At 42.8% G+C, this 10,934-nt stretch overlaps 3 protein-coding genes across 3 annotated transcripts; 1 reads left to right on the forward strand and 2 right to left on the reverse strand.

Moving 5' to 3' along the window:
- Positions 1 to 945: 945 nt before the first annotated feature.
- Positions 946 to 3,099, forward strand: AK88_03481 (uncharacterized protein; the record flags this gene model as incomplete). Its single annotated transcript, XM_012481097.1, has 1 exon — positions 946 to 3,099. One exon carries the CDS (start codon positions 946 to 948, stop codon positions 3,097 to 3,099), a length of 2,154 nt encoding a protein of 717 aa, XP_012336520.1.
- Positions 3,100 to 3,424: 325 nt separating this feature from the next.
- AK88_03482 (uncharacterized protein) lies at positions 3,425 to 6,412 on the reverse strand (the record flags this gene model as incomplete). Its single annotated transcript, XM_012481098.1, has 4 exons — positions 3,425 to 5,726; positions 5,936 to 6,112; positions 6,226 to 6,258; positions 6,372 to 6,412. 4 exons carry the CDS (start codon positions 6,410 to 6,412, stop codon positions 3,425 to 3,427), a joined length of 2,553 nt encoding a protein of 850 aa, XP_012336521.1.
- Positions 6,413 to 8,260: 1,848 nt separating this feature from the next.
- AK88_03483 (uncharacterized protein) lies at positions 8,261 to 10,240 on the reverse strand (the record flags this gene model as incomplete). Its single annotated transcript, XM_012481099.1, has 1 exon — positions 8,261 to 10,240. One exon carries the CDS (start codon positions 10,238 to 10,240, stop codon positions 8,261 to 8,263), a length of 1,980 nt encoding a protein of 659 aa, XP_012336522.1.
- Between the last annotated feature and the right edge of the window lie 694 nt (positions 10,241 to 10,934).

Raw genomic sequence — 10,934 nt, forward strand, 5'->3', positions numbered from 1 at the left:
TTTTTTTTTTTTTTTTTTTTTTTTTTTTTTGCAAAAATGGTGCACAGGTGTATGTTGAGGAGCATGTGGGTATTGTCACCAAAGTAGACGTATCGTAAGGGGGAGGACGTCTAGATCCTTTGCATCTGTTCCTATCTCATGGAGACAACTTTACATGAGTGCCTAACCACGGTGTGTTCTTCTCCTATGAATTGTAACGAGTTATACGCGGACGTAAACGATCCTCCCGTCTGTGCTCACGGATGATAATATGTACAATACTTATGAAGAATTTACACCTGGGGCGATTTTCCCCCCAGTGACACATTCACCATGTGATATCCGTTCAGGGTTGGCCTATTACGAGATGGTGCCCCCTATTGAGAAATTCATCCACTAAATGTGGTGCACCCCGTTTTTTCTCCTCCCCTGTGGGGTGCATAAAAAGCAACGGGGTTACCCATCATCCTAGTAAAATACGAAATGCGAAAAAAAAAAAAAAAATTCCAAATCAATGCATGAATGGAACAGTACCAAAACAACGTGATGTGAAATGCCTCTATGAGTGATACTCTTTTTTTTTTTTCAAGCACGCCAAATGGGGCACTTTTTTTTTTTTTTTTTTTTGTTTTCCCTTCCTTAGTAGCAAATATATTTGTAACGTAACGTAGCTTCTTAAACACAGCAGCGGATACGGCAAATTATAGAGCACATATAATGGGGCTTGATCTGATGTTGACCTCGCCCCTTCACCCTATTTAAGCTCTGTACCCATCGAGGCCACATGTAACGGCTTATTTGTACAACATGGCCACATGGTAACGTGGTAACGTGGTGATAGATTAAGCGGAACACATTAAGTTCATGCAAATAATACTTCTGCCCAACCGTTTATACTCCACACTTCCGATAGAGCATGCCGGTCAAGGTGCATCCTCCTCACACACCACTCATCGTACCAACAGAATGATAGTAAAAAAATTTACAGAGTCAAAGCACCTTCTTCGCCCCAAGTCGCTATGCATAGACTTCATTGTGCATCCTCCCTCGAAGAAGCATTATAGTAGTGCGTTGACTTCCCCCGTGTGGCGCTGTTTAAGAGGACCCCGTAGCAGCGACAGAGGTACGTTCATCCACACGCATACTAAACTAAATTCACAAAATGGATCCATACCTAACATATTCGAAGAAGAATTGAGTAATGTATTTAAAGAGTACCCATTATCGACTCAAAGGAACAGACAAATTGAAGATGAGGAAATAATTATACTGAATGAGGACAGGGATGAATTGAAAAAAATCGGAAACGTCTTGAAGCTAGATCAATCCTCCTATGGGGTAGTACTCCAAATTAATAAGAACAGCGTAGTGGTGGGTAGGGTGAAGAAAAATGGCTGCATCGAGGGGGCAGAAGCTGAGGTAGAAGAACATACAACCCAACTTCTATACCAACAGGAGGGGGAAACAAATGTGTATACCCCTTTCGAGTACATGAATTACCTCTTAGCAAAGGAGCCAACTAAGCAGCTAAACATATTTAGGGATAGGGTGAAGGAGACCTACCATGAGAGAGTAGCCATCAAGCAGCTCCACACAAATTTACTACTCATAGACCTATTTAAAAAAATAAATTACGGACAGAAGGTTTGCATCTCTGGAGAGAAGGACGCAGGCAGGAGAGAAATTATTCAGTCTGTCCTGTATGAAAATTTATTAACCAACTTGATTCACAAAAATGAGCATTTTTTTATCATTTGTTCGAATGGCGCCAAGTCGGAGATGCTGGATCTGTTCCGCGATCTCCACAAATGGTTAGCCCTCGCTTGTTCAGGGGACGGGAAAAGCCATTTGTTGAATCACCTTCAGGCTGATTTTGCAAAAACCGTTCCACACGCCCACGAGCTGTACTCCAACAACTACTCTCTCGATGGGGTCAAGCTTCCAAACGACGTGCTGCTGATATGCACTCCCCCACAAGGTGGGTCCAAAGTAGCAACCTACATCTCGCCACTCCTCCCCCTCTATAATTTGGAAGAGTATAAAAAAAAGTACAAAAATGTTGTTCTCATATTTTACGACGTGACGACATATGGTGAAATTTGCTCTGAGCTGCAGAAGGAGATGGAAGTCTTTGTAAAGAATTACGAGCAGCAAGGAGTGGAGGCCATCGGGGCAAGGTCCTCTAGGGGTGTGTCAATAATGCCACGAACGGCGATGCCCCCACAGGCAGTTCTGCCTCTTTCTGTGCCTAGCGTCCTTTCGAAATACATGGGAGTGTCCAAGTATCCCCTCTTTTTGGAAGACGCAATTGGGAAAGACCCCACAGGTTCAGAGTCTGTACGAAGTGACTACACTAATAATAATAATAATGCGAGTGAGGAGATCCGTCCCAGGGACAGCAACAGGAGTAAGGAAAAATATATCTCGAATTGCAAATACGGCGATGCGCTGCTACAAATGGGGGATAAAGCAATTGCAAAAAATGAAAGCCAAATAAGTGGGAGCGTCACAACCTTTTGCTTCTTCACCAAGAGTGAGCAAAGTAACCCAGCCAATGAGTACACATTATCGTTAAGCGAAAACAACATACAATTGGTGAGAAGTCATTTAGACATTCATCCACACATTAACCTAAACCAAGCAATTCAAAAAATCACATCAGATGAAAATAAAATTTGGGAAATAATTAAAAACGAAATAAAAAAAATATACGAAAGAAGAAATGAATTGGCTACATTAAATGAAAATAAAAAAAAATACAAAATTTTTATTGACCATTGGGAACAAGAAGATCTCATTCATTATAATAATATTTATTCCATTTTAACATGTGCAAATTATTATATGTCTACTCTTAGCTCCTTTCAGATTATTCTTTTTTTCCAAATGTTAATACGATATAATTTTACCAACACAACAATATCGAGGAAGAGTGTGCATTCTTTTTTTTTGCAATTTTTACATTTTTATTTGTCCAATGAGAAGTACTTATCCCTCCTGCGTGATGCCTATTATCAGCAGCTGAGTTCGTTTAGGCATGTGGAAAATGCCCGTGCTTTTGTGCGCAAAATGGACATCGTTTTGCGGAGCCTGCGCCCTCCCTTCCGCTACGTTGCGTAGGCTCATCGTATATGTATATCTGCTTGCCATCGCGTTTGTACCGCCATTTATTTGCTTTGCCGATCGTTCCTTTGCGAATTCGTATGCACATGTGTATATTTGTGCGCGTTTTTTTTTTTTCCTTCCACACAATCCCCTTAAAAAACCCTTTTTGCACCTTTAAAAATGCCCAACGGCTAGAGGCCAGGTCAACCTATCCGTCGTGCCTAATTCGACACGGGGGTACCCCCCAACACCTCCCCCATTTGGGGCACTTCTTCACATGCCTGTAGGGAGGTTCTCCATTCAGTTGTGTTTGTTGGCGAAATAGAAGGGACCGTTACGCTCACTCCTCTGGCATGTAATCATCCTCATCGTCTCCGTAGTCTTCCCCCTCGTCAGAGCCACCTTCATCATCTTCAACCCCATAAATGTCCCCATCATCAGCGACATCGTCGTAGGATTCGTCTTCATCCTCTTCGTCGTCGTCCTCTTCTTCCTCCTCGAGGGCCTGCTTTCGCATCTTAGCTGCGTCATCATCTTCTCCCAATCGGTTAATGCCGCTAACTGGGCTGATGCCATCGAGGTCTGTACGCGCGCTGCTTTCACCCTGAACCGGGTCGGCACCCTCATCCCTACGCAACTGCTTATTGCGAAGCTGACCACCACTCAGAGTAGTTGCACTCACCCGCTCGATGTCCTTCAACTTTTGCAATTCATCAAAGCCTGTCTTCCTGGTGACCACCCCTTCGTCTTCTTCATTATCCCCCTCCAGAGGTGCAGCAGATTCGGGCTCTCCTTCAGGTGAAGATAAATTGCTGCTGTCTGAAACGTCCCCACTGGGGGCCCCTCCAACAGATTCAGCTTTTCCCCCCACTTGGTTCTCCATTGCAGCCTTCAGCACAATGTGTCCTCGAAGTTCATCCTTGGTGTCCCTCAGAATCACCTTATCAATCGTATGAACATCTAAATTTTCTATTCGTTCATAATTAACATTTATAATTAAATGAAAGACGCTAGGAGATCCTAGAAGTATACCTTCCAAAGGAGGAAACATATTCTCCTTAAAAAAGACGGTCACCTCCTTCCCAGCATGATTACACCAGTCCCTCCTACACACAAGAATATTTTTACTGGGCAGAGACGAAACAACTAATTCAAAAAATGGCAAAATAATAATTTCTTCATCGATTTCAAGCTCTTTTAACCTTTCTGCAATTTTTTTGACCAGCTGCTTCAAATCAAATAATGTAATTTTATAATTTTTCCCTTGCGTTTCGTCTGGAATGACAAACACTTCAACCTTCCCCGCATACCATGTCACATCGTAAAGGTCTAACTTTGATGGTCTTCTCAGTTCCTTCATAGGATAATCATACATGATGACATCGCGTATCACTTCTTCAGCTCTCTTTCTCCATTTGCACCTCAGCGAATCATCCCACTCGTATAACATATTTTCCACTGGCGACTTGGCCTTTGTGTACAGCACGTTGTCTTCAAGTAATCTGACATTGTGCAGATTATGCTCGTCGCTGATTGGGGGGTTATCCTCTTGGTGCGGCAGCCCATCTACGCTGCTTTCGCTGTTCATCTCGTCACTCGTCTTGTCACTCATTTCACGGCTCGTCTCGCACCTAATTTTGCCGCACTCCTCTCCACGCAACTGCTCTATGCTGGATAGGCCCCCCTCATCCCACAAGGAGAACTCGTCCTGGAGCTGCCCCCTCCGTCGCGCCTCCTCCTTCCGCTTAGCCTCCCTGGCCTGCTCCAACTTTTCCCTTCTCTTCTGATGGTATAATCGCCTGAACCTCTCCGGCAGCAACTTCAGTTCTTCCTCCGTCAAAGTCCATGTGCTCCTCGAGGATGTTTTTCGTTCTGCCCATTTGACCATTTCTTCCTTTGCCTCCCTCAGCGTTTTGACCTCCTTCTTGAAGTACAACTTTCTTATGTCTTCAACGGATACAGGTGGCGGGGAGTTCGCTTTCAATTGCCCCTTAACAAGTTCTTCATCAGTTATATTTTTCGTCCCAGTAGTTTCTTCTCCCCCAGCTATATTCTCCTCTTTTCCACTACCCTGCAGCTGCTCCGCAAGAAGCTTATGCCTAAACTGTTGGTACCCCGCTTTGTCATACGTTATATTGTATTCCACCTCGAGATCAGTTTTCTCAAATTGGTAATCATTTTCATTTTTTCTTAATTCATCTGTGGTGGGCCAAGGTGCTATACCCCTAAAAGCTGCGTCATATTCCGTGAGGTCATTTTCTTCATCATTTTCACCAAAACAGTCAATTACAGAAAATTCTACCTTTGGGTCAATAAGAGACAATATAGAATGATGCACTTTGTTCCTGTCCTTTTGAGACACCTTTTTAATCAAACAAGGATGGACATACTTCTTAAATTGTGTATCCTCAATATAATCTTCTATGGTTGGTTCAGGCAACGCTTTCATTTTTTTTATTTTTTCTTCATTCCATTTTGAGAATTCTTCAGAAGACATTTTTCCTATCTGTGCTGAATTTTCAGGATATTTTTCATCATCCAATTCATTTCCTCCACTTGGGGGGGGGTGTCCATCAGGAGGAGGCTCCTCATCTTTTGTTTGCCTCGTGTACAGATTGTTAGGGACGGTGATGTATGGGTATCTGCCAGTGGAGGGGTACAGAAAAAAAAAAAAAACAATACACAAACATTGGTGGGTAGTAAATGGGGTATAATAAGATGCGAAGTGTTTGGAAGGGATTATCCAGATAAGTTTGTAATGTGTATAGGACACACAAATGTAGGCTACTAGCAAAGGAGCAAGAGGGCTAGAGGGAGAGGGAGACTACTCACCATACGCATGCACACTTACATCGGCTCGGGAGGCAGGTTGTACTTGAAGTACTCCTCTGGGATTTTATTTTCTGTCAAGTGTGTTATTTTTATAGAGTAAAGTTTCCTCCCACTTTTCTCGTTTGTCTTTCTCGGGTTTATTTTCTTCACTCCGCATCGGTTGTTTTGTTTTGTCCACCCGCCATTGGCAATTAAGCTGAGAAGTGGGAGGGGGGAAAAAAGATGCCGGCATCATCGGTTTACGCTAATTAAAAACCAAAAGTGCATTTCGCATGGAAATTCCACTCGACGTGATAAGCACGTGCCTACCTGCGGTCCCCATGCGGCACAGTGAAGCCATAACTAACGGGAAAGAAAAAAAACGCGAGAAGAAAAAAGCTTAAAAAATTTCGAACCGTTCTTCCCTTCGTTTGACACGAAAACATGTTCAGATTATTTCTACACATGAATGTAACTGAGTTTCTTGGGTACAGCTCCAACGCTTAGTCATGTCCATGTTGGACGTACGGATGCGTGCTTCCCCTCCACACGCGAACACACACACACACACACACGCAGTTGGAGGCCCCCACCCACTTATGTTGTCGCTACGCATATATGTAAGGGTTCACAGGGATATAACTGGGAAGAGGGGAATACAAACACTGAAGCTGCTGCTGTCAGGGGGGTGTCCTCTTTAAATGGCTCAAACGGGCAAAGCAGCAGCGTCCCTATTGTATGTAGCGCCCGCAGCAACCTTAGCGCAGGTTCCTCCTCTCCGCCCTGTACACATGTCAACGTAGGCGATGGTCCTCCCTATATTTCCCCTTTTTTAAATTTTCCTAAAAAAGGGAAAAACCAACTGGAGGTATGAACAAATGGGACATGGTGACATATTCCGATTTGGCAAGCCTGTGGAGAAATGGCATCCTCTGCTTTCCTTGTTGCATAGAGTAGCAACGTTATGTCGACGTAAAAAGTACAAAGGTGTACAGAGGGGCACACAAAAAAAAAAAAAAAAAAAAATACCTCTATGTGATGTAAGGTGCCAAAAGGGACATGGCCATTTTTATACAAATAAAATTCTTTTCACAAAAAACGGCAAAGAAAAAATCCGAATAAAAAACTCATTTGATCAATCGTGTGAGTATTATCCACCCAGTTCACTTCTCACATTCAGGGTGCACATGAGGAGGAACATTGCCTCTCGTGGCCTACACCCATAGGGTATATATGCACTCCCATTTTGCGCCTCATGGGGAGCGCAAGCAATTGGCTTCTCCTCTCCCCATGCACTTTTTTCCCCCAAAATTGAATGTTAACAAAAAAAAGGAAGTAACACAGAGTTTTCCTCTCAAATAGATCCCGCTTCCACATTTGTGACTGATCAGTTCTTAGCGAAAAGGCACTTTAAAAAATTGGCCAAACGGACAGGTAATAAGTTTGTTCCAAATGTGGTTAAGTCAAACAAAGATGCAGTACCTGTGGTGTGTGTGAGCTGTCCATGGACTAGCCCCCGCGTGTGTGCACGCTGTTTTAGCCACTTTTGCATAAAAATAAAAATGAGTGGGATCAGGAAGCAACGTTTTTTTTTCTCTAACCCCCCATTCGCAACAACCACTTCGCTTAAGTGCCATTTTGCACATTTCACGAAGGGTAAAAAAAAAAAAAAATTAGGTAAAATGATAATATCGTTGTTCCACTTACCCATGTCCACCCCTCCTCCATGTGCAGGCGCAGCTCCATAACGATCTGCGCGAGATGCACAACGACAAAAAAAAAAAAAAAAAAAAAAGAAAAAAAAAAAAAAAAAAAAAAAAAAAAAAATGGATAAATGTATACATATATAAATGGAGTAAACCAAATAAACAAAACCGAATGGGGTATAATTGCCCCCGTGAAACGCATTTGCGCAAACACATTCGGCACCCACGGGAGTTGTGTAACCGTTAGTCGTGCGAAGTTGAACCACTTCGGCAAGCATGCACATGCATATAACTATACAACGGCATTCTCCCTTCATGTGGACGATGGGTGTCCTCCCTCTCCTGCGGTACCGCATACGCCACTTGTGCAAAATGGGAGCGAGAGGGGCAACTACCACAATTTAAATACCACTGCGGGGTGGGAAGTAAAAGGGGCAAAGTGAGAGGAGGTGGCGACTGGATGGTGGTGGGGTGGACAAAAAGCCCCTTTCGGGAGGTACATAATGAGTTACGCATCTGTGGGGAAATCATCCCCTTATATTCGTTTGCGCAGACGAGAGGGGTGACCAACAGGCGACTGTGATGAGAGTGTCAACAAGGGAAAGAACACTCACGCTGCGCTTCTCTTCGCCGCTACGCTGCTTCACCGCTTCACCCCATCAGAAGCTGTGGCAGTCCAGCTTGACGAGGTACTCGATATCGGCGGGGTTGCTACTGACCCACTTCTTAGGTGCCTCACTCGGCAAGTACCAGTCGACCTCGTCCACGTTCTTCGTGACACAGGCCTTAATGATAAGCCTGAGGAACTCCTGTCTGATTTCCTCAAAGTCCCGATACACCTCATTCCTCTTCTCAATCATATAGCCACAAGCCTTTGGGCTGTTGGTAATTTTGCTGAGGCGCAAAAATTTTGCCGCACTACTGTACTTAAAAGTGGCTGTATAAATGGCCTTAAATATGGTCAAAAGGTGATCTCGGAATTTGGAAGAATTACTGGGTTCAACAAAAATGATACAAGAGTTACATCTGTTGCTATTACTTTTAGAATTCTGTAAAGAGTCTGCCAGACTATCAAACATGTCCACGACGGAAGGAGATATTTGCAAATCCTCTTCCCAGTCACAACTATTTCCAATATTATCCATTCTACACGTAATATAATCTAAGGTACTTTTTGCAAAAATATATTTAAAGCTATTCATTTTTACAAAGTCTGTCTTGGTATTGCAGGGGGAGATATTTGACTGAACTACGAGACCATTTAAATAATCTTCTTTAAAATATTTCATGCTTAATATTTTTACGAATTCAACTTTTCTCTTCAAAAAAAGTTTTTTCAATTTTTCACATTTTAAAGCTTCCCTACTAGCCAACCCACTAAACTCTACTCCCATGTACCTTCCAACTGTACCCCACTTCTCAAACATCTGAACAGCCAGTGGATGATTTCCATGCCCTATCTCCATAACGGTATCATGTTCTGTAATGGGAGAAAAATATTCCTTTTCATCCACAACGATTTTCCTCACCTTTGATCTTAATAACTCTGTTATCATATCCACAGCTAGCTCTGTTGATATTCCTGTGAATGGTTTTATTTTGTCGTTTCCTTGTGTGTAATAATCATCCCAGCACTTTTCTTCTTCTTCTGGTTCAAAATCGCAATGCATATATTCACTCCTTGATAATGCTGAGTAGCTGGACGTGTAGATCGTCGTGTTGTTGCTATTCATGTCTCTTTCTGTTCCTTCACAATTCGCTTGTTTCTCTTGCCCTACGTTTTCGTTTAGCATTTTATTTATCCTCGATTTTATCAACCGCTCGCTTCTCTTCAAAGGGCTACATAAGTATGAAATGTATTCATTCCTTATGTACTCTGGCAACTCTTGCATGTTCGCCTGTTGCATTTGCCACTTGTCTGCTGCAGCAGCGGCGGTGGCTAAATACTCTGCATCGGCCAGATTGATCGTATTGACAGAGTCCACCCCATTTTCTCTGTCCAATACATTTGCGCCATAATTGCTTCTCTCCCTGCGAGGGGTATACAAGTAGACCAGCTCATCATAAATGGACTTTTTTTTTTTTTTTTTTCTTCTCTTCATCACACTCCTGTTCGTGACTTCATCACTATCAAGATGCTTCAACATTTCATTCATCTTCCTCTTATTTGTATACTTCCTTTTGGGAGTACTAAACATGGAAGCTCTGTCCCTTTCCTCATTTTCAAATTGAAACAAATTACCCCTATTCCCTTTTCTAGGTGTATAAACTCTCTTCTTGCTGCTATAAGTTTTTACATACTTGTTGGTGCTCTCACACAGCATATCATCGTCATACCTTTTGCACGGAGTTTTACTCATGCATAGGCTCATCATAACGTCGTCCGCTCCATCCTCAAAATTACATATACCCTCTCGAAGCTTCTTCAACTCAAGGGAAGGCGTTTCCTCCACCATGACTGGGAACAACTCCACACCTCCTCTCCTCTCTTCCTTCTTTTCTAACAGCAAGTCATTTTTATTTTCGCGTCCTTCTATTTCCTGTTTGTTTATCTTCACCAAATTGCTGTACTTTTTCTTCGGGAGCGTTCGCTCCTGCTCCTCTACGCACGCGTGCGCTACCTCGCCCTGCTTTTCCATTATATATATGCGCGCGTGTGTAGTGGAGGCTGCGGGGGGGAAGAAGTAGCTTTCCGCTGATGTGTTGTCCGGCTATCTACCTGTTGCGACTTCCCTTCTTCGCCTCTAACCTGTACTTAATATATTTGTACCTTCTTTGACGCGTAACTCTGCCGATGCACCAACCGTGTTGACCCCTCCCCTCTAGAAGGACATTCACACACACACAGGTGTACACAGGCACCCGCCTAGGTAAAAACTCCTACTGAGGAAGTGACTTCTTAACAAGTGAACCCTGTTCGAGGACTCACACTAAAATAACACGAAGGCGTTTGCTCGTTTGTTGGTATCCCCCCCAAATTGACAAATCGCTCAAGCGTTTTTATCCTCAATGGACACACACAAAAAAAAGAAAAACACTTCCTGCTTGATTAAGTATTTTTACGTTTTTTTACGTATTTTTACGTATGCACATTCGAGTCATACATCAGTGTACATGGTCTTCTTGGTTAACTTCCTTTTTTAAACTCTTCAGTGTAAAAATATATGTCCATATGTGCGCCCCAGACGAGGGTCCAATTTTTTTTTTTTTTTTTTTTTTACCAGGTTGCTACAATATTTGCGATGACATGCACATTTTGCGAGTGTAAAAACACTACTACTAATGAGGAAGGAAAAAAAAAAAAAAAAAAAAAAAAAAAAAAAAAAAATGCAA

The sequence above is a fragment of the Plasmodium fragile genome, assembly GCF_000956335.1.
Source record: "Plasmodium fragile strain nilgiri unplaced genomic scaffold supercont1.40, whole genome shotgun sequence".
Taxonomy (NCBI): Eukaryota; Apicomplexa; class Aconoidasida; order Haemosporida; family Plasmodiidae; genus Plasmodium; species Plasmodium fragile.